Source organism: Neocloeon triangulifer, unplaced genomic scaffold, assembly GCF_031216515.1.
Source record: "Neocloeon triangulifer isolate White Clay Creek 2 clone unplaced genomic scaffold, ASM3121651v1 ptg000001l, whole genome shotgun sequence".
In the NCBI taxonomy this organism is placed as follows: Eukaryota; Metazoa; Arthropoda; class Insecta; order Ephemeroptera; family Baetidae; genus Neocloeon; species Neocloeon triangulifer.
Genome location: NW_026775544.1, coordinates 6012056 through 6037038, shown reverse-complemented (window position 1 = coordinate 6037038; position 24983 = coordinate 6012056). Strand labels below are relative to the sequence as shown.

Sequence of the window (24983 nt, the reverse complement as noted above, 5' to 3'; positions counted from 1 at the left end):
TGTGAAATTTTCATGAAAGATTTTCATCTCTGGCCAAGCGTGTCTCTCTCTCCAAGGCCATTGCCAACAATATAATCACATGATGCTCGCAGCGGAGGCAATAATCGTCTCAATTCGACATGATGTATAGGTTTATGATTGAGCGAGAGTTATTTAACTTGTGTTTGTTTTACGAGAGAGCAGTATAACCATTATTATTGCTGTGCGCAATTGCGATTTTTGACGGCAGTTTTTATGTAACATCCGCTGTTTCGTGTGAGAGAGTTTTTTTAAATCGGAAATTCATAAAAGCAATTAAATTTTTCTATTTGAGTCAGTAGAAAGTTTTTGAATTTGTCAGGAACAGAGATTAAAGTTTAAAATTTTCAGATTAGAAACCAAAAATAAAAAATGGTTAAGGAAAGATAGGAAAATACATTGAATTAGCTCTAACATTTATTTTAAACTAGTTAAGTTCCGAAGATAATGAGGTTTGAAAAATGGATTTTTAAATAAAAAAAAGATGTACAAATTGAAGTTTTGGGACGCTTAAAATGCACAAAATTTTATTTAAAATGAGACCCGAAATTAATTTTACAAACTATAAATTCAATCTTATAATTGTTATTGCCAGGGAACGTGTATGTATGTATAGCAAATTCTTTTAAAAATAAGATTCAACTACACATAATTTTACAAAATCTCTTAGTGGCCACGTGTGGAAAGTGTATCTCTGGCCCTATCATGATAAAGCTGAATACTTTATAAACACCACTCGCAAGTCACATGCGTGTTTCTCAACTTTCCCGAAGCGTCTCTCTCGCGGTCATAAAAACAGGGAAAAGGCGCGAGATAAGGGCGCAGGTGACAGTCGAGAGAAGAGTGGGCGGTTTGGTTTCGATGTCCCTTTTGGACGCGGACACTGATCCCCAAGCAAACATCATTTTTGAAACACACAATATCGCACTGCGGCTTCTCTCTCGTTGGCGAAAAGCAAAGGTTGTTTGAAAACGGCAGTAAATAACATTATCATTGCGCGGTCTTGTATTTCAGACGGTCTCTTATAAATTATATCGCAGCCAAGTTGAGAAAAAAAAGAAAGAGATCTTGTTCTCGTTTCTTGTAAGCGATACACCTGCATCTCATTGAAATCAGGCAGCTCGTAAAGTAAATCCACATTATTTATTTATTTTTGTTCGAAATGCCGTTGATGAAGTTGTAGCATAAATTTGTCGTAATAATTGCACTGCGTATTGTTGCGCTTCTTTTCTTCTGAATGGGAAAAATTCGAGTCATACCAAACTGTTTATTTTTGTTCCCGAGACGCACAATGAGCCATTCAAGAGCTCTTTCATATGAGAACAAAACTGAAACAGCTCTGATAAACGATTGTGTCCGGAATTTTTTGATGACCAACGGATTTAATATACGGAATATTTGCGTGAGGTCTTACAAAATGTATGCACGGGACCGTGACTTTGTCGGACTTAACTATTAAATAAAATTTTAAATAATTTAGGTGTGGGAGTTGTAAATTAAATTATATAATTTAAATTGCATTTTTAATTTGTAATAATTTGAACTTTTTTATAATTTGATTTAGTTTGATAAAACTTTCATGTGTTTTTTGAACCATGATGACGTATGATAAATGATGCAAATAATTATTTTTGCATTTTTTCCAAATTTATTCACGGCATTCACGCAAGAAACACCATCAGTGTTTATAATATCTTGATAAAATCAACAGTTCTTAGAATGATGTATAAGTTTTCATGCATATATTTGTGTGTGAATACAGCTTTTATTATCTATTTAGAATTGATTTTACTTATTGACGGTTGTAGTCCTGTGCTGACAAATTTTTATTTACATGATAATTAATAATTCTGTTGATTTTTTAAACTTTTTTATGCAGCTTTTAATGAACATAATTATTTATTTTCGAAAAGAATAATATGAAATTTTCGTTGAATTTTGTGTTTGAACGATATCAAAATGCAAAATTTTCTTTTCATTCTGTTCTCCAATTGACTAATTTTATTCGCTGGAATTTAGTCTAAGAATTTTTAATGGATTTATTGACGAGTTTCGAATTCATTTTGCACCTAACGTTTAATTCATTCACAGATGAGACACAATCCTTTAAGGATTCCATTTTCCATTAATTTGGCTTGCATCCATCTCACTTCCTTTCATTTGAATCAGAATTAATTAGCAGGAGATGATGGTGCATCCTCACGCTATGCATTTTTTCACTGGGATACAAAAACACACGCATCGTGTTTTGTGTGTTACTTTTTACGTCTCGCCGTTTTACCATTGTGATCCCGACGCGTAAAATTAGTTATTCGACTTGTAACAGATTTCGTGGTCCATCAAGCATTTAATTGCTTTTTTCCATTTGCGGCTCAAAAACGCCTCTCTTCCTTCTTCACGCAATGCACTTTTGTCTGTTTTTGTAATTTGGAAACTATAAAACGCCCTGTAACGGAGCTTTTTTCCTTTCCCATTTTTACAAATAAACTCAGCTGATTTGTCTCCGTTTTCTGTTTCAGATTCAACAGCCGGTCGACCTTTCACCTCTTCGCAACAAAAGGTAAAAATTCCTTCGTTTTTCGCGGAAGCTCTCACTGATTTCTCTGCCAATGATTTTTAGTTTCAATGGTCGCGTGCGTGCGTTAGATAGCGGCTGAGAGCGATTAATAAAATTTGCAGAGCGCCCAGCTGTGTTGCCTTTCATCGCTCTATGCCGAATTGATACTTTATTCTTAGTGGAATCGGGCCAACGTAAAATATGGGTAGCTGAGGAGGAACTTTTCAAAAGTACGTTTCTTTATAGTATTTACTATCAAGAAATGAATTTTTAACTGATTTAATTAGCTTGTTACTGTTTTGATTGTTTGTGTAATTTATACCTAAATATTCATCAGCTTCCTTTGCTTCCAAATTTAACTTTTTTCAAATGAATTATTTCTCATAATGTAACTATTTCAGAACTTGTTATTGTCAGTTATTGCCATAGTTTTTTCTGATAATAGTTATTTTACTCATTTCTTTATTCTAAGAGCTGAACATTTTATTTTTGCAAATAAAATTAAAAAATTTCCAGTGTTTCTATGTGTATGCTATCATTAATATATTTTATCTCCTTGATTTATCAGCTGAGGATATAAAACATTCGGATATTATAACATATGCCAATTTTTTCAAATTCACTGATTGTGACATTCTATAATGAAAAGCACTGGCTATTCTACGTTAAATTTGAATTATTTTGATCTTTTTCTTTAGAAAATATAAAACTTTTAATAAAACACATTGAGAAACTTGAAGTATTAGGAAAGTTTGTTAATCATAGTTAATAAATATAAATTAGAAAAAAAATAAATAATAATAACTGTTAAATTGGCGCTGAAAATTAAACATTTTTAATTAAATAGTTATATTTTTAAAGAAGTTAAATTTTTATTTATAGTTTCGCGGGATCTTTTGTAAGTAGTTTATGGACAAATGCTCAGGATAATGTCCAATAATTTTACATTACGATGATTTTGTGGCATCTTTTCTATTTGATAGTGGCCGGTGTTGAGCGGTGTATTAGTAATATCCATAATAATTTAACTAGCAGAAAACGCAAGTCAGCCGATTTAAATGCGCCGGCCAGCTCTCTATACCCACCATGATTAGCAGAAGCATCTGGTGGTTTCTCATTAAACAGTAATTGATGATGATTCTCGCGGCCGATGACGTCTGATCATGTATATTTGTTTCGCGTGGTCGGATGTGTAATTTATGAATTTCAGTACCGGGAAGCCACATATACTTTTTTTCATTTGGTACATTTTTTAATTAACCGCCGATCTGGTTTCGGAACAAAGAATGCGTGAGAAAAATGTTAATTTTTGCCAATCGTAAAAGCAACTTCGCACCGGTTTGATTTAAAATTTTACATTTGAATTCTAACTGTAAAGTCTGGAATTTTAATAAGTAGTAATAAAAAAGCAATTGAATGTAAAACAAAGGTAGATGCAAAACATCTCGCTAATTGGAGAGAGTAGGCTTGTGTTTTTAAATTGGCGTTTTTGTTTTTGCAGCTCACCTTCCACCTGGGCCTGGCTCTGTTCAAAGCTCTGGAGTTTGGCTTTCAAGAGGAGGAAGAGCGAAGACTGGGTGCTGACCTGGAGCGGCTCATTGACCTGATGACCACCGAGCCTGGTGAGCCATAACCAGAATTGTTTCTCTCGGGAATTTCACTTTTATTTGGAGATAAATCTTATCTCGTTGAAAAAAATCGACGCGTTTAGGGCCATTTAAGCTGCAAGTGAAATTAAATAGAACCAGCCACGCATTTAAAACTTAAACACAATTATTCGCAGCCTCATGTTATGTGAGTCATTTTTGTCGGTGCAGCACTTCCGGTTCTGCGCTTTTCGAGCGTGAATTTTCGCTCGCCAAAGTCAACTTCCCTCCGGTCCGAAAACGAAACTGAGAGTTATTTATAACGTCATGCTTAGTTGACAAGGGGTGATTTTTTTAATGAAAAAAGCAGGTTGATGACTGAATTTTAGTTTGACCGAGTACTATTTTGAGTTAACTAAGTATTCATCCAATTGAAATATTGGTTTTTTGAAATTATATATTTTCTTTCATTTTTCTTCAGTTCCATTGATTTATTTTCTCTCTATTCATTGACTGATTTTACTTCAACAACTAAATTTAATCCAATAAGTTCCACGACTTTTTTTAATTTTTGGTTTGTCCTTCTCTTCTCTACACTGGTCATCCTTTTGCTTTCATGCGCACGTTCACGCCCGCGGTGCACATGAAATTAAAAAAATTTTCGCCAAGTCGTGCCAGCCATGAATATTTAGCTTATCGCGTCTTGCAATTACGATCCTGCCGATTATCATATTGTTTCCATTAGTTCATGCCCTCTGTGCATGCATAGTAATGAGAGGGTGATCGCCAAGTCTTGATAAGAAACGTTTTCCCATCATGCTTTTTGATATTTTGATGCGATCGTTTCGCACACCATTGCAGATCGCCTATCGCCCCAATTGAACACGCAGGTGAAGGTTGAGTTCAAGAAAGTTCCGATTTTGCTTCCTGATTTAATTTTCGAAAGCTGCGTACGTTGAATATTAAAATAATATCCTTGAATTCAAAGAGTTTATTGTCCATTTATTTAAATAAGTTAATAAAAAAAAATAACTCTTGTACTAAATATTTGTGTGTATTAAAAAAAAATATAAAGCAATTTTATACAATCCACCATATTATCTGATTATATTTGTGAGTCTTTTTTTATTTGGCTGTTCAAAATTTCTAATATTATTGAGGAATTAATGAATATATATGTCTAAAATTTGATAAAGTCAGTTAGTTTTTCTTTGCAATTAAATTAGATGTCAGAATTAAAAAGAAAAAATTATATTCTGGAATCAGAATTTAAAATGTGCATTTATTAATGATAGAGCAAGTACGAAGGATAACGGTATTCTTGACAAAAAATATTTAAATTAGAATCATGTTTTTCATAGACAATATTATAATAATTACTAAACTTCATTATCTTTCTTAAATTTTAATTATGTCTACATCTTAGACATCACGACTGACAATGAGCATGGTCCAAAATTTAACGTTAAATTGCTATTTGCGCGTCGCTTTTCCAAGACCGCATTAATTTTTTTTTAACTCTCACACAAGTCTTGCGCTAATTGCACGCGAGGTCAGCGTGCGCTGGCAGGTTAATTTATTATTATATAAGTTTGTTGGTCGCGGTTCGTTCCTTCTTCTGGGAATTGTCTCGGGCGCAACGAGTGAATGAGCCGATATGTATCGAGATGACAAAACCGAAAGTGGCGCTTTTTATTTATGGTGTCATTGTGTCGTTGGAAATAAAATTTATAAAAGACAGACAAATGCGACAGCGGGGAGGCGGCTGTGAAAAAAAAATAAGAAAGAAAATCTTCAACAACACAGCAGTCACGGTCATCGCTTCACTTTCTTTCTGCCGCTATTAATTCTCGGATTATATCGTGCGAGGTTTGTTTGAGAGACCGCCGTGGTGAAGAATTCAAAACACCTACCTTTCTTCCCGCTAATAATCGACATGATTTACGTGCTCGCTTTGACCAAGCGTTTAAAATTGTCATTATGTTGTATTATTTTCAGGTGACAAAGCAATTATTTGAGGCGACAATGAATCAAAACTTCTTTTTCCTGGCACTTCCTCCCACAATGAAACTTTCACTGTTTTTGACAGTAAAGGAATTTTAAATTTTTATCAGAATTATGTGTTTTTAATTCTCAACTAAAATTAATTCCTTGTCGTTTTAATTACAAAAAAAAGTTTCATCTCATCAGTTCTTGCGAATACGGCAAATCATGTAGGGTTTAAAATTTAAATACGATCAAAAAGTTAATTATATACAACAATACTATTTAGGAGCGTAATATATTCAAATTTAAAAACAAGGCATTATTGAACGTTCTCGGGATTTCCCAAATCGTGTCTTAGTATCTTTTTAATGCATTAAAACGCTCTTAAAGGATTCCAGAAACAGTGTAATTAATACATTTTATAATTTGATTTATAATTTCTTCCTCCGAAATCCTCTTTAATGGATTCAAGTGACCTTCCGCTAGGACCATAAGAAATTTCGTTTTTACTCTGAACTATTGCTAGATGCGTTTTTAAAGAAAACGAACTTTGTTACCGCCATATATCGTTTCTGGCGACCTTAATTGCGCTCTGGCCGCGACCTTTACAAAAAAAAGCAGCTCAAAATAACACGTGCACGGAGGCAGGAATTGATCGAAAAGTGGGCACAAGAATTTTAATTAGTGTGGCAGCGCCTCGAAAAGTGAAACTCTGCCGTGTAGAATGTGTTCCGAGTCTCCGCATCGCCTCTAGAGGAGCTCAGCCAAGAGTAGTTAGCGTATTTCATAACATTTTATGGCGCTATTAATATTTAGCATCTTTCCTTCGGTCTGGCATTTCACCAAGCAAAATCGACATGCACCTGAATATTATCGAGCATGATTATATCCTCAAATTTATGCAAGTGGCACATCGGATGAAGCAAGGAAATAAAATTCATATAAATTTAGTGATGTATAAAAAAATAAAGTGGTAGATAAATTACATAAAAATTTAAACCGGGCTTAACATTGATGAAATAATGAAGAAATAATTTGATTACAAAAAATGGAGCATTTTAAATGCAATGTTTATTAATTAATTTATCATTAGGCATAAGTACGTTTTATTATGATTAAAATTAATGGAGGAGGAGTTCTTGAGATGTCAACAAATTAAATAAAGAGATGAGGAAACTTTTAGAAATAGAGGCAGAGACCATAAAAATGCTGCAATTCATCGAATATACAGAAGTTGTCAGGGAAACAATATAATAATTATAAAATCGTATGCGAGATAAGGGAAGATTGCAGAATATTTTATACCCTTAAATGAAGATCTTGGCTTACAAAGGGCAAATCGATAAACGTTTTCCTTCTTTTCAAACATGCATGATTTGTTCTCAATCATAACAGAGAAATAACTTAAAGTAAAGAAACTTATTTTTAAAGTCACTATTTTTTAGATCTTGATAATTTCAAGAAAAATTATTTTAGAATAGAATAAAAGAATTATTATGTTTCAATATTTGTATTTTTTTTCTCTTTTCACTTCACTCTGTCCTGCTTGTTAAAAAAATGACTCTGCAGGTTTGTATTGGAAAGAGAGATAAGTAAAACGGCGATTTGTCATTTGCGATTCATTGAGTCTTTCTCGCAAAACAAACAAGGATGTCAGTGGCGATTTTAAAGGGGCACAAATCGCTCTCGCAGGTGTCCTATCCACCGAAACGATCAGTTTCGGAGAGAAATTATGAACACTATTTGCCAAGAGTACACAACACTGTAAGACACACCACCACTTTAAAACTTGGTATAAACGGCGTGACGCGGAGCAGGCAGATGCCTGCCATTGATAAAATATGCCTTTTTTGGTTCGCTCTTTTAAATTTATGTTGTGAATCTCGTTTCAATTGACATGGATTTTATTGTATTGTGCGAAGGGAAAGAGAGATATGGGAAGACCTTTCACAAGCTGCATTGTCGGAGAGCAGAGAAAGGATATTTGCATGCCGCGCATTTCTACTTTTTATCTCTTGAGAGAGACGCACGTTCATTCCTAAAGCGTAATCGATATACCGCAACAGCTGCACATAGCATTAAAATTGTTCGTATAATTTTGATTTGAGAAAAAAATGAGCCAATTAAATTATAGTTATCCACAAACATTGGTAAATGGATTTATCATTCATCCAAATGTTCATTAAGTTAAATGCTAGTTTTGATATGAAATTGATTGGGAGCGAGAAATTTTAGTCGTATATTTCAATTGAATAAATTAATAAATCATGCTGGTTGCAAAGCAAAATTATCAATGATTTAAATAATATGGAACGAAAAGGGTTTGTCTGAAGCGAAATATATGGCAAAAAATGTCACTTTTTTGTTAGAAAGCAAGTTTTCCAGGTGATTTCAGGGGGCTTAAAAATGTCATTTAATTGTTTAACGAAAATTATATCAACATTTTAAGTTGAGAGATGCAGTGCAAAGCTTTGCTACAATATTATCGTCTGCAAATCGGAGAGCTTGGATTCATATATACCCAGTATAATATCACTGTATTAAATTAAAAGATTCTATTTATGTACATATAATTTTTTAAATTTATTAGGTAAAAAAATTCCAAAACTTTAATAAAAAGATTAAAATATAACGAATATCATTATTAAATTTTTTAACTAATGCGTTTTAAAGAAAGAAAATAATTGGAAAAAATTGCAAATTACAATAAATTTCTAGCACTTGCGACTTTCAGAAATAAGCGACCGATGCCAGGTCATTTTCACTGTGTCCGAATTAAAATTTTCAGCACGTTCACTTCATTTGCTGCGAAATTCGATTGCGAAAATGATCCCTTCTTGGAGCCAAAAAATTCACCGGCGGCGAGAAGGCGTCGTCAAATGGCAGTAATTCTTTTTATCATAACGAATGCAAATAATAGCTCAATAATTCACAGCGGGCGTGTTTCATTGTCGCGCGAGAATAAGAGAGTGATTGGCCGAGTGCCAAGTCGAAGATTGGAGAGAACAGGTAGCCGGCGAGAAAATTATTATCTAACGTCCGAACAGAAAAATTAAGTGTGTGTGTGTGGCCGTCTTAAGATTTACAAACGCATTGTTATGCCATGAACTGACATTTTAAAGCGCCTCACCAGTTAATATTTTTATGGTTGAATGCCAAAGTAGACAATTTTTTTTTATTCAGTGACTTTTAAGATAAGTCAAAATATCGATAGAAAACTCATACACTGGTGGATTAAAACAGGAGTTAATCAAAGGATCACATTTTCTCTTTTGAATCTAGAGGGAAAAATAAGAACATCTTAATTGAATCAAATTTGTATCAAACTTTTGGATCATGAAAACGAGTAAGTCCTCCGAAAAAAAAAATACTTAACTCTGAATCCACGTTTCAGAATCAAGTTTTGAATCAGGTTTGAACATAATCTCAGTTCTCTAAACGGATTCCACGGGCTGATTTAGATGCTTTTGGCCGGAAAAGGTGAATATTCAATTAACTAATGTTTCATTCCATAGAAGTGCGAATATTTAGATCGTAATTTTGAATGAATTCATTGAATGTTTTTTCATTCTAGAATATCAAGTGATTGCTGCAAAGGGCCTTAAGGTTTTTCTATAGTCGCCATTTTTGTGAGTTAAATTCCCTGAGGCAAAATTGCTGCCTGCTTTCTATCCTCCAATGTAAAAATAGTTCAGCATTTTTCCACAGGAGCGCTTTTCCAAAAATACAAAGAAAACTGCATTGTATTAACTAGACAATGCATTCTCCACAGGGTGCTTCTCTTTCTAGTTCCCTGCTGTGCGCTCAAGCCCATTATTTCCAGGAGGTTCCAGATATTCAAATTTGAAAATTTGAAAGTTTTTGAATTGCGAAAATATTCACTCAGAATCTGAATAACCAAAATTTTTTTAATTCAACCAACTTTGAATGGAAATTTTATCCCAATTAGAAATTTTCTGGAAATAATTCTGATTATTGAGTCGCCGTTATTTACCATGAAATAAATTTGTCAGAAAACAGTTATCGGCACATTTCAAAAATTTATTGCACAGAACACAGAAATATAGTTTTTCATTTTCCAAAAACAAGATTTTTATTCTTAGTTTTATTGTTAAAAGGTCGCGAAAACGTAGAATTTTTAAGTAATAGCAAATTTGAGATAATTTTAATTTTCGTGGAAAAAAATCCAGACCTGGAGATTTTCCCCTCTTTACTGAGAAAGGCTTGCTCCAATGTTTTCAGATGAATACAGGCAAAGTTTAAAATTTTATTAGGATTGCTATTTAAAGTTTCAAAATTCAGATTTCGTGGTAGTTTTTTTAAGCAGACCTTTAATTTCTACGGAATGAGTCTGACATTATTTTATATTATGAAAATATCTGTCTCTCATGGCATATTTTATCTCTTGAGTAAATAAAGGTAATATTTATTAATTAATTTAGTTAAAATCATTAAAATTTTAACTCTTCATTGTTTAGGACAATTTAAACTTTATTTTTTACATGCGCTTAAAATTTTTTGTTTGTTTTCTGTTAAATTTATAACTAGAAAAATAAAATAAACTATGTTGTTCTGATAAATAATTTTTTTATTGCTCCACCACAAATAGACAAAGCGCACTCGAGCCATTTTAACTTCAGAGTCTGCACTAGGTCAAGTTTCTTTGGATTATTTATTCAAAAATTTTATATTGTAATTTAAAAAACCTTAGGAACAATTTAAATACGTGTATTGTACTTTCGATTCAATTTTCAAAGTTTGCAAGCTTAAAAAATTTAAAGGATTCGAAACACCTAAAAAATCTTAAATGTGCATCGATAATATGCTGCCATTTTAGGTTTAATCTTCATTGTCACTCCTTTATTAAAAAAATATAATATTTTAAGATATATATCAATTCATAATTATAAATCCAAATCTGTAGCAATTGTTCCGAGCGACAACAATGCTTTTGATGAAAGTGATGCACATGCGTGGGTTTGCAGTGCGGCGAGAAAAACTGCGGCAAAAAAATTCCTGCTCATTCATGGATGCGCTCAAGAATTTTGCGCTCGCGATCAAATTTTGTAAAGTCATGCGCTCACGCTTTGCGTTTAAAAATAAATTTTTCCCTTGAAAAAGTTCAACTTATTAGACAAATTACAAATAATTTTTTTTTATAAAAAAAACCATCTGCAATTTGATGTTTTCATGTTTTGGCTGCGTATGCTGAAGCTATAACTTTGTGAGCTTTCTCAAACCAAAAGAATAAAGAAAAATAATTTAGTCTTCTCTCAACTTCTACCAAAGGTACGATCAAAACACGTTTCAATATTCTGACCAAAATTATTAAGAAAATTAATTTTCGAAATATTTAATACAAAATTGTAAAATTTGGTGAATTGTTTTTATTGTAAAATTATAACTGATTTTTCCGTTCAGCAATAAATTAAATAATAAATAATGGTAAATTTCAGTAAATTTGATGACAAAAGTTTGAAAAAAGTTTTTTTTACTAAATACTAAGTTTTGTCAAAACCGAGGCAAAATAATTTCACAGCTTTTATGAATTATGGTTGCAGCCCGCAGCCGAAACATGTAGATCAGGATATTGTACATTGTTCATCCTTGATTCCTTGCAACTCCCCATGAAAAATATGTGTGTATAGCTACACTGATTTAGAGTTATATTCAAGAAAATTGAAAAATTTGTTCCGTAGTAAATAGTGCCATTTTTAAAATTCAACGTGAAATAATCATTTTTAAATCTGAATTCTGCGTGAACAGGGGACAAATCACCGCAGCTTGTTAGTGGGATATCGATTCAAGCTCAATGCGACTTTTTAATTTTAACCTTACACAAAATTGAATTGTATCATAATCGATATCCCACTTACAAGCTGCGGTGATTTGCCCCCAGACCTTGCAGACAGGCGAAATGCTTGAAAAGTGAAATAGATAGAAATACAAGACAAAATTCATGCCGCTGGCTATATCATTGTTAGTCTGCCTGTCAATAGAAATCTCCTGCTGAGCGCATAAAGTGGGGGAGAGAGAGACAGACAGAGTGAGTTGCGAGCACGGCTTCCAAGAGCCAAAAAATAGCCTAAAAATTATACCCTCACATTAAGCAGGCTAATTAAAAATCTATAAATTAAATTTAAAATCACTTTGCTTTAGAGTCTAGTCAACAAAATTTTCTTGCTAATGGTATAAATTTAATATTTATTGGATTATTAGGCAGTGGTGAAAAATGGTCACAAATAGAAGGTATAAAAGCACGCAGGAAAGTTATGCAACCCGCATGAAAATTCAGAAACTTAAATACCATTAACTTTTAATTAAATTGAAATTTTCATTCAGAAATCTATCATTAGCTTGGAAACACTACGGAGCAACTACCATTAAAATATCAAGAAGAAATATTGACGTAGATGACCTCTAGCCTGCCGAGAATGTTTCCAAATTAATTGTTAATTAACTCATTAATTTTTAATTCTAGAGTTAAAAAATTTTGTTGGCTTAAACTAGCGTATATCTTCACTAGAATTAATTGCTTTTTTCTGTTGAAACACAATTTTAAAAAGCACTGAAGAATCACCTTAAATAATTCTTATTAAAAAACACGTGGGTGAGGCTGACAAAGTTCAATTTGTTTTTCTTTTTTTCTTCGGAATGCGAAGCGGTGGGAAAATGCGGTCAAGCATGCAGCTAGCAAGGTGCCTGTGTAAGAATTCACTCGTCACACACTCTTGGGTGCCCCTAGGGGTCGAGAGCTTTCTTTATTTCTTTCTGCCAGAATGAATATGGCTAATCACCCGCTAATTTTCGCGGCCGCCTCTTCGAGACGCAATTACGTGAGATTGGCATCTCTCCCGCAGCTGGGCGGAGAAATTGCACTTGGTGCAAAACGCTATCAATCAACCTAAACTCTCATTTGCCCTCTTCTGGACGGGCACCTTCAAAATCTAAACATATTAATCAAGGTCTCTTTATTTATGAAAATTGCACCAAAACTTTTACATGAAAAAAAGTTTTGTGCAATCATATTAAATGACAAAAAATCAAAAAACAATTTTTTTTAAACAAATTCTAATAGATTTTTTTTCTGGAAAAGAGGTGAAAAACATTTTCAGATTGGTCTGGAAGTTATATATTTCTGTGATACAAATAAATACAACTTTAATTTTCTGGTCCAACGCGACGATTCGTTCAACACATTGGCTTGGGCTTAATTCTGTTTACTTAACCTTGCCAAGGTTCGGGTCATAATTTCGCCGGAGTTTAGCAGCGTTTCCCTTGAGATATTTAGGTTGCGCACTTTTGAAACTGGTTTGTCACCGCGTGTGTTAAATAGTCGCGACCGAGGGAGAGTCCTTCATGCGTTATGCAACCGGCCGGACAGCTGTGTCAAGGCGGTTACAACGGGGTTAGGGGTGCCTCACAATGTCCTAAAGACAATGTCCTAACAGAAAATGTCCTACAGAAAATATCCTAAAGAAAATGCCCTAAAATTAAGAATTGAAAATGTCCTAACATACAATATCCTAACACCTGAAAATTATGAAAAGTCATGTGTCATGTGAAAAAAAATTTAATTTCATCCTTTCAAGTAATTTTGTTTCAAAATTTATCCAGATTCAACATATTTTACGCTTCATACGACTAGAGTCTTTATCGGAAAATATACATATTTAGACCTTTGACTAATTTTAGTAATTTTAGGCTTTTGTAATGACTCGAATATTTTTTTCAATATTATTTCCTTCGCTTTTGCTACGGGTAGTTGAGAAATGTAGCTATTAATCTTTCTTCTAGACAATAGTTTCAAAGAATTTCGTACAAATCTTCAGGCAATTGTATTTTTGTTTCCTACGAAAAAGTTTACTTAAAAATATCATTCGATTTTTTTTCAAGGCAAAAAATATGAAAAATTCTAATTGAAAATATTCGTTAAATTTATTTTCAATATAAGTTGAAGTAATAATATTATTATTAACAATAATTTGTATTTGTGGAAAATAATATGATTGTTTCAAACTTTTATACACTTTTATTTTTTGAATTATTTGATCAACTATCTTTTGAAATGTGACAGAGAAGCTCAACAATTAGCATCATTCTTTCTGCTTTTAAGTGAATTCATTTTGGATGTTAGTCCCTGTTGAAAAAACTAAATTTTTTAGAATAAATCAACCACTTTTCCGAAATTTAGGACATTTTCTTGAAATTCAATTAGGACAAAGTTTTTAGGACAATGTGCGACCATAGCTTTTAGGACATTATCTTTAGGATATTTTCTTTAGGACATTCTCTGTTAGGACATTGTCTTTAACCTCAATTTAGGACATTTTCTTTAGGACATTATGATGGTACCCGTTACAACCCCCTTATTTCTCACTTGCGTGGATTTTTCCATTTTCTCAACATGAAATTTATCATGTTTCGTTTTTAAATATAGTAAATAATGATCATCAATTCCCTCTAAGTTTGAAAAAAAATATCTCTCTAAAGTGACTGAATTAATTAAATTACATTTTTCGTCAATAATTTTTTCCAATTATTTATCATTATGAGCCATGCGTATAATAATAACAACAATAATAATAATACTTTATTATCTTCATTCTATTCTTTACCTTTACACTGATTTAAAATTTATATTTAATACGCAAATTACACAATTCCTTAATAATAATTATTATTTATTGAAACTACTGCTTTTAGCGACAACAGGTAAATATGAACAATGATGAGCATAAAATAAGCTTCAATTAGAAGAATCAAGGTTTATCAAATATGTTTAAAAATCAAACAGATTTTGCCTAACAATAAATATTTAAATTTGTAATGGTAAAAAATGAAGGCAAATTAAAAAAAAAACTCTTGAGTAGTTTCTTAATTCTTTTTAAATGTTTTTGAAATAATTTTATGATTAGTAATTAGGGAAAAAATTAATAGCGTTTTTGTAAAATTTGTCCAGTATTATTTCTAAACGAAATGTTTTTTGTAAAGATTATATGAGGAGATTCTGTTGTTACTCATCTCATCTACGCTTCTTTGTTTTCCGAAACTACAAATCTCCTTCCTTTTGAGGGTAAAGTTCAATGAGCGTTCCACATTTGAAACGTATATTTGTCACCGTCAGTTTTTATCACCAAGCGGACTAGAAGAACGCATATTATTATTTGAAGCTCAAAGAAGCCGTCGCTTTGTACATAATAAGTACATCTCCAAGCGTGCTACGATTAATCATAGAAATAGTTAGTGGCTTGTTTTAATTATTTATGCACACCCAGTCGGTCTTCAATCATTTATTATAATTTTGTGTGTTCACTCTAATGTGAAAAATATAAAGAAGCCTTTTCGGTCAAGATCCAAAACAGAGTAATAATTAATTATCTCAACTGCGTGTAAAAATGTAAATGAACATTTCAATAAAATCCATTACGCTAGATAACCCGTGGAAATTTAGGTTAAGCGATTTATATTTTTGTGAAGCGACACCGCCGCCGGCTCTCGGGCAGATAAGGACAAAAGTGGATGAGCCAGATCCAAATTTATTTATTTTTCAAGCCCATCCGCGCTCACTCGGGCCAAACCGAGATAAGTATCAGGCCATTAATTTCCTAGCTGCTCGAAGAATTATATTGAGCGTAATTTATTGTTTGCACTCGTCCAAAGAGATTTGCATTCCAAACATTAAAGTCTAGTTTTATCAGAGAGTGCTTGATGAATCCCATTAATTCATTTCTAACCAAAGTTAATTGGTCAGGGCACTTTTTCTCAAACCTTTCATAAATTTTGCCAGAATGGTTAAATAATTAGACGGGTTTTATTTTTTGCTCCAAACTCGTTTGCTTGAGTAGGAGGGACGATCATCTTTTATCCAAAAGAAAACTGAAGGGCAAATAATGAACTGAGCAAAATACAACAAGTAGTTCACAATAAGTTTAATTTCTGGAACAATGGATAGTTTGTGAATTACCTTGATTTACAAGAAAATAAAATTATTAATCTTGATTCTCTTTTCCTGAATTCAAGCCTGTTTAAAATGAATTTTTATGTAAAAAGCAAAAATGTAATGAATAAAAAGTTTCTATGAGATATAAATTGATTGCAATCATAAATGATATTTATAATACTTGGAAATTTTCGTTTCAAGAATCTGAAATTTAGGTGTTTTCCTGCAAATAATTTTTCGGGTGAATTCTGACCCCTCTTGACTTTAGTGCCCAATTTTGGTCAGTACGTGGCCCTCTCGGAAAAGCCGCCTTGGGTTTGTTGACCTTTCTTCTTTTTTTTTTAGTTTTCGTAGCAGCTCACACAGAAAATTACAGGCCAATAAATTCCTCTCGCGAGGCGCTTTTCCTCTCAATGGCAGCAGCTTCCCCAAACACCAATTTCCCTGGGCTGTTGTTGTGTGTCGTATCAGAACCAATCAACAAATTATTGTTACGACCTCTCGAAAGCACAATAATTCCCGATGCACCTGCCCTGAGGTGGATATTTTATGTTATACCAAGAGCTACCATCTCATCATTTTTCTACATTATTCTCCTCGGAAAGACGCTCCAAGGGGCGTGTTGCTTTTTCTCTCTCCCATGTGTGTTCTAGCAGCTATAAAATTATCATACGCATCTAATTACAAAAGTAGACAAGGAGGAATTACTCTCGGGCTCCCAACTCTCTTCCAGCTTAATTTGAATTTTTGTGTTGGATAAATCCGAAAATTGTTTTCAACACTTTCTTAGCGAGCGGGAACAAGACGTTACAGACGAATATGACGTCCGGTTAATGACCACAACACAAAAATTCCTCTACTTTTATAATAAGGGGCCTCCTTTCCATTGAAAATGTATGTGTAGTTTATTACGCTCAAGTCCGAACAACAAAAATGCACGTTTTTCTTCTTTGGGTGGAAATAACGTAAGAACGAAAAGAATCCTTGTTTTTAAAATTATGTCATGACCAATTTCTCGTGCAAATTTTTTTGCTTTATACCATGAAAAACAATCAGAGGCATTGTCAAAAGTGAGCCTTTTTGTAAAGTGTCCACCAGAAAGTTATTAGTTATTAAATATTTTCTAACCAAAATGAGCCACAAATAAAGTTTAATTTAACCAGCGGGTAAATATTCAAATTTTTAGAGTCAAAATGTGAAACATTTCAATCTCATCCTAAGCACAAAACCCAGTGGCCCTCCGTATAAATATAATTGGAAATATAATTAAGCAAAGTGACTGTTCACACCTAATGAGTATTTTTGTTTTTACGATTTCCATTTCGGGTTTTGTTTATTATTTTTGTGGGTTAAATGGTCGATAAGCATCTCGTTAAACTCCACAAAAGAGGCCAACACTCGATAAATATCTCCAATTATTATTCCTTATCTGTATGGCAGGGAAGTTAAAATTTTTTTAATTGATCACCAAAAAACAAACGTGTTTGTGTGATCATTATATTAGTGTTACTTATTTAACTCTCTACAAATGATTTAGACGTGTTCTCCTAACAAAGGCACTGTCAGGTCTTTAATAGAGCGGAGGTCAACCTTTTATCTTTTTTCGAGAACGTATAACAAAGGAAGAACGCTGCTTTTAACCTGGAAGTGAAACTGCACGTTTTTTAGGCAGACACCGATTTCTTCATTAGCCGACTTTGTTAATTTCCTGCACACACCACAATAATAATCAGTAACAATGATCTAAACTAATGTTCAATATGAACAACACCGAAGTAGATAGATATTTGGTAAACTTAATCAGTCAACTAAAAATTAGTTTTGAGGCGGAAGAATAATTTACATTAATTAAACCTGATTTAACCATTTTTTTTTTTAACTTTGGAATTGAATTTTCGTCGTCAATATTATATTAATATTATTGATGAATTATGTCCATCCTACCAGAGATAAAAAAAATATATTGTTTTTTTTTATAAATTAAACATTTCCTTATGCAAAAACTTAATTTATTTTTCAAAACCACACCTCATGAATTTTATTTCCAACATTACGAAACTCTCGGAAGAAGAAAAGAATTTCTCGGCAGCAAATTTAACACATGTTTTATCTGTTTGATGGACGATGGATGACAAAAGAGAGAAATCTGCCGAGATGCACTTTTGGAATGCACGCAGCCACTTTTTGATAAATTAATTTCATTTTATCAGCGGCCAGCAAATCCTCATAAAAACGTCAAGCGGCTCGTTTTGTCACTGCGGGCGCGACTTTCGAAGCGAAATGCGGTAACGAGTGATCGCGGAGAGTGAAATAAAAGCTTCCTTTCTAGAAAGAGAAGCTGTTTGTCGCGTGCTCTCTGGAGACCGAACAACCTCCTTCTTTCGTATGCAAATAGAGAAAATTACAAACATGTGATAAGAACTGGCGAGGTGGGCACAAATACAAATGCTCCGTTTCTGCCGTTGCATAATATACTCATTACTAGGAGAACACAATGGGTGCACTTGGTGCTACGCTTTATCTCTCCTCGGACTCACCCAGTAGCTTTTTGTTTTGAAAACATACGCCCACAGTAGAAATTATGTCGAGTTAAGAGTTGATTCGGTTTCAGGAATTGACATTATTGTAATTAAATCCAATTAAATTAGAAAAAGTTATGCACTTGTTTTTATTTAAATCTTTTACATGCAAACAATGTGTAAATAAATAAAAAATATTCAATTTTTTTTTTAAATATTAACATAAAATAACCATTTTTACACGAAAATTAGCAGATATTAAAACAAATTGATATTTTTAATTATATTTTTATTTGTTTCATAAATAAATATAAATTGATTCCAACAAAATTGCTAAAGCATTGAAGTTTTGTTGGAATAATTATAATATAATTCCTCAAACAAAATAATTTTTGGTTCTGAGGAGGTTGTTTTTATTACTTAGTTTGAAAGCAATTGTTGAATTTGACACTGAAATACATTTTTTGTTAATAATGTTTATGGGAATCGAATAAATGTTAATATGTAAATTTAAAAAAAAATTATTTTGCATTTAGAAAATAATAAATGCAGAACAAAAAGAAATACAATTTGCTAAAACCTGTGCGAAAAATTTGGATAGAAATGGTTTGCTAATTACCATATCATAATAAATCCATCAAGTAGATCACGTTTCAGTAAAATTATTCACATGCGGATTTCTACACGGAAAAAATAAAACTGATGATTGGAAAAGTCTTTTTTCTTTTTTTCACTTTTAGAGATTTTTGGGTAATTGTTTAGATTTTACTTTGAATATCTAGAATATTTTTTAGATGTTTCATGTGATTTTGTATCATATTATGGTATTGTAGAATATAAAAAAATTTACTGTAGAAAGAAGATTAGTAAAATATGTGAGAAAAAATTTAACCTTATGATTTTCTTTACTTTTTATTTAACTTTCTTATTGATATAAGCTGATAATAACATCAAAATAAATCAATTTTAAGTAAAAAACGACTTTTGAATTAAAATGAAGCCTGTAAAGTACAAAATAATTTTGATAGAAAAACGACTTCATCGACAGTCTAAATATTTCTATTGCACCTCCCAAGTGCATTTCGATAGGTTGGAACGACGAAGGGCTAATATAAAAAAAGTTGATGAGTGATAGCGTGCGACGAGCCTCCTGCTGACGATGTAACTCTTCAATATAATATACCTCTGGGATGCACTTTTTCTCTGATGGATAGCGGCGCCGTGGAGAACAAAAGCCCCGTTTTTTCTCCCCTAATTACAGTGTGAGCGACCAAGGCGGAATTTATTTATTCTTTATTGAAAAAGATGATCATGAAAGAAGAGACGCCGCCGACGCGTTGAAAGCTGCAGTAAAACAATTTACTTTTAATTAATTTACAGCATAATTTTTTTTTCGGAAAAAAAAGTCTCTGCTTTGACGACATTAAGGTTATCATCTCGAGCAAATATTATTAATTTAATTAAAACGAGTTTTTCCATCTCCAGAAAGAAAGTTCTCGCGTATTATTTTCTATATGAATTTAATCGTGATTTACAACGCACACGTTGCAATTAAACCACACATATCGCATTCCACCACTATAAATAATAATCTTTCTCTCTCCGGCGGGCGGTCTCTCGGCGGCGATTCATCACGCGACAAGATGAAAATTTATATAAATTGTATCTGTAGCATTTGCTGCTTCCATAGTGAAAGCTCGGCTGACGATTGAAGGGACACACGCCCACCAGTCTTGAGATCAATTAATTTTCACCGGCTAACCGTGACTTACGGGCTGACAGAAAAGTAGCCGATTCGGTTATTTATTCATTTATAAATACCGTGTCAAAAGAAGCATTGCAATTGGAGTCCTTCGAGCGTAAAAACAATTCAATTGATTTCTAAAGGCGGTGCTTCCAAAAGGGGAACAGATGTTTCCTTTCAATTTGATTAAATTGGTTTTATTTTGAGAGCACATGGCTTGTTGAGCTTCTTTTTTGTATTAGAGCAACCTTTATTTACTTAATGAAAGCAAAAAACTTTAGAATCGCATTTAATTAAGTTGAACAATTACAAAATTTAAAATGGCATACACCAAAAAGTTGCCATGAATTTTAGATTTGTTTGCATATTTTTATAAATTTAATTAAACATGATTTATAATTCATGTTTTATTATTATTATTATTATTTGACTTTGAAGTTCGCATTATAATAATTTTTGTAATATTTTTACAAACCAAATTTACAAAAATTCTGAGGTCTTATGTTTGCAATTTTTTTCTCTAAAAAGTTCATAATTTAAATTTATGAATAAAGTGCCTGGCTTTTTCATCAAATTTTCACATATTAATATATGTGTCAGTTAGTTTTGAAATCCACTCACTTAAACGCAAGTTAAGATATCTTGGTGTGGTTTAGTACGCATTTGGCAAACAATTACCCGCCCAAAAACGAGCCAAATTTTTCAAGTATATCCTGCGCAAAACAAACATTGAGCAATTCATCGTAATCGCACTCATCTCTCCTACGTAACGTGTTCGAATCATAATTGAAAGCACGCCCCTAATATAACAATAATCGCTCATTGTGTTTCTTCAACGCGGAAATTACTCTGCAAATAACTTTATTCAATGATTTCTTGGCGCGCAAAAGAGTGGCCGGAAATGATCTCAACTCAGATATTAATCCGCGTTTCTTCTCGATCATATGAATTATTGGCATGTCTGCAGCAGTAATTGCTTCCAATCAATATTGACTTGGAAACATCTGTCGATTCTTAATCAAAAATGAATTAAGATACTCCTGTGTTATTGCTGCTGATTTTGAAGATCTAAAAATTAGAGGAAATGAAGAAGTCGGGCTTTTCCTCGTTGCAAAAAAATTTTTTTATTCAAAAAACAAACGGCTAAAAATTAGACAATACTAATTAATAAATCATTCAAAATCAGGTATAATTTTTTCCTGTGAATTCAATTCAACAAACACGATTTTTCACCATTTAATTGGGTAAATTCAAGAAAATGAACATTAACGTACGAAAAATTTACATTGGCTCCTTAAACTATAAATTCTAATAAAATCATACTTATTGTTCGTTTAAAGAAACCGGGGTTGAAAAAGAAGTTTTTAAATATGTTGAAATAATTTGAATTAAATTTTCTTTAGATTTCTTTTATACTCTTGTACAAAATTGTTAAAATTATTGTTCACCTCGCGTTCAAAAGCAAATATTTTTGGGTGTTGTTCAGCTTCAGCATCTGCTTATGAAGGTGATGTCTCTCTTTCTTCAGTTGGAATTAATCCCTTCCGGAATTGGCTCATTTCACGCTGAAGTGACCGCCGTCGAGAAGAGCCTCCATTGTTAAACGCAATTTTATTATTTCCTAATTTCGGGACCCGCCCCTGCAGCTCATCTGTGTGTCGATTTGAAATCCTTCCTTACCTTGAAATAAAGACACTTTGATGACAAAACACTATTTTTCACCAAAATAGACAAGAAACTATTTTTCTAATTTCCTTATTTTTTCAGTTTCAGGCGAAGATGCTTCCGAAAAGCCGGAGACAGACGACGAAGGTATTGAGCAGGACTCGGGAGATGGCACAGACGACGTGACCAAAGTGTCGCCATTCTCATTCGACTCGGGATCCCTGCACACCGTCATCACCAAAGTAATCGAGGTGAGTGCTGGACGAATAAAAATACTTTCTTTTAAAGCAACTTATTGACTTGTAAATTTTTAGCCAGTTTTTTTTAGTAACATTTGTACCTCTTTCTTGACATTCAATTAGGTTAGAGGACGATTTTGTAAACAAGTTTTGTCTTTTTTAAAAAGACAAAATTTTAAAAAGACTTTTTAAGTAGTTTAAAACATAAAACCATGTTAAACTTAAAGAATAGTTTCTATTCCTTAATTTCAGGAGATACAAATTAATCCGAATATATCTACCATGATTATTTGTGCAACTGCAACTGTATTTGGATTTTCCATCCTTAATTCAGCCTTAATTTATTTAAAAAGTGACAATCAATATAAGTTAAATAGAGGGGTTTTTTTAGTTTTGCATTTTACTATTTAGCCTAATTTTAAATTATTCACGACCTCATAACTGATTTTTTCCTACATGAAAAAACGGAATGTAATGCTCAAAGTTTTCAAAGGAATTGAGAAAAAATTTAATTTTTTGCAATTTTACCGATTTGCTTCCGTATACATAACTTTGAGATGAATTGCCTCTAACGTAATGGAGGAAGCAGACATGTTCTCACGCGGAAAAAATAACAAATTCAAATCTCGCTCCACTTTGAACAATCAATTAATCTTTGAACTGAAAAGGGCGGGATTCGCTATTGTATAGGAAACAATGAATGGAGGCCCCCGTGAGCAATTTGGTCGCATCGGAGGTATGCAAGGCCAAAACGGACCGAACCACCTTGAGAATAATTTAGGCCCATTTCGCAGACCGATGAGCTCCAAAAATCTCCTCTCGAGATTTTTATTTTTTACATTAGAAAAGTGGCCGCGCCGGGATAAACAATAATTTCCACTCTAGCGTCTCTCTCTATATAATTATGGCGTGCCCTCTGGAGAATATTAGATCGTTCACCTGCTCTCTGCTCGCCGATGATGGATCTTCTTCTTTTGATATCTTTGGTGGAGGACACGCGTTTTAATTATCATCAAAATCATAGGGAAACTCGAATTACGCATTCAAGATCATGCCTGCGAGAGAGTAGACGATTTGGAAGAAAAGCGCGCACGTCGTAAAATTTCATTACTTATGTAATTGATGGATCTGTTACTCGAGCTGAGAGTAAAATGAACCAAGACGTTGTTTCTGTATAATTTAAAGAAAATTTTAAATAACGGTGCTCATCAGTAAAAAAGGAAGAAAATAGAGCAGCACAACCCCAAAGCAACGGAAACTCGGAAGAATTTATTTGGAATTTTACATAGTTGTGGACTATGAAAAAAAGTCATTTTGTATGAAATAATCTTTTCAAGTTGAGTCATAATAATGAATAGGGGCAATTTACGATTTTTTTTAAAAAAAATATCATATTTTTAAATATAATTTATAATTATTTCATGTTAAAAAAATTTTATAAGAAGTTTTCAATATAAAAGCTTAATATTTTTCTTATTTATTATTTTTAAATCATTATTTTAATAAAAGTTTATTTTAGTAAATCCTATAATGTAATTATTTTTGGTACCAAATGTTTTTGATTGTTTAAAATTAAAAATAAATTGTCTCAACGTTCCACGTTAATTTAATTCAACATAATTTAAAAGATTTCTTCATTTTTTAAAATGCCGACTATCCCGTGATGATTGATATGTATACAATAATTGCTAATATTAAAATTTGAACTCGCTTATATCATACTGATAATATTTATGATAAAATTTTGACATTGAATACACTAGACATGTTATTATATCTATGGAAATTTTTTAAAATATGAAAGTACATTTTAAGGAGAAATATATCCTATAATAATCATGAAATTTTAAAAATTTAATAAGTAACAAATTGCAATTAATCTTTTACTTCAGTTATTTTTTTAATCAACTGACATTGAGAATCAACATTTATCCTTGAACCTTGAATCTTCTATAAAATGAAAATTGTTCACGAAAACAATAAAATTTGGACTTTCAAAATTAAGCAACAAAAATACACGTTGGTCTTGATTGCATTTTTCACAGAACCGAGACGACTGCCAGGTCCATGTTTATTCAACTCTCGATTTCAACAACGTGGCCCGCTTCACTTATATATTTATGAATGTCGTGATCTCGATCGCGTCATCTCTCGCACGTCAAATGATGAATCTCTATGCTTTTCATCGATTGTTTCCTCCTTCGAGAGAGAGAATATTCTAATTGCCACGTCTGTTTGTAAGAAGAAAAAAAACGCCAGCAGGCGCCTATCGAGGTGCTGCACTTTCGGGTGACCCTTGCCAGCTCTCACTCCAACAACAATTTCTCCATCGTCGCCACACGTCTCAAAAACACAATGCAGGAAATGAAACAAAGTTCGAGTTCAGAAGAAAAATCACTCTCTCTGCCGGGCACGAGGAAGCGCAATTATCAACAAAACGCCTTTGGTCAAAATAAATTATAATTTAAATATTTTTCGAGCACGTGAATCCGTCTGTTATTAGGTAACCAGCAGCTTTTCACATTTTTATTTTCGCTCAAGGAGGTTATCCGACTTCCGATTTATACGATTAGTCATAAATTTTGAATTTTACTACCTAATTAAGTACCGCTGATTAGTGTGTCATCTGGATCGGCAAAAATGCATCTGATTTCTCTACTTCTCGCTGAAATTAATATCCGTTCTGAATAAAATCGACACTTGGAGTTTCTAAACCTTGATCTGAG

The 24983-nt window shown here is 32.7% G+C and overlaps 1 protein-coding gene across 4 annotated transcripts in view; it reads left to right on the top strand.

Annotated features, from left to right (window-relative positions):
• LOC132201002 (protein spire) overlaps positions 1 to 24983 on the top strand; it is a 99875-nt gene that overhangs the window by 25970 nt on the left and 48922 nt on the right. For all 4 annotated transcript variants that reach the window (XM_059626873.1, XM_059626865.1, XM_059626881.1 and 1 more), the window contains exons 2-4: positions 2538 to 2578; positions 4077 to 4197; positions 22121 to 22269. In XM_059626873.1, coding sequence (XP_059482856.1) covers positions 2538 to 2578; positions 4077 to 4197; positions 22121 to 22269 — 311 coding nt within the window. The remainder of the gene's footprint in view (positions 1 to 2537; positions 2579 to 4076; positions 4198 to 22120; positions 22270 to 24983) is intronic.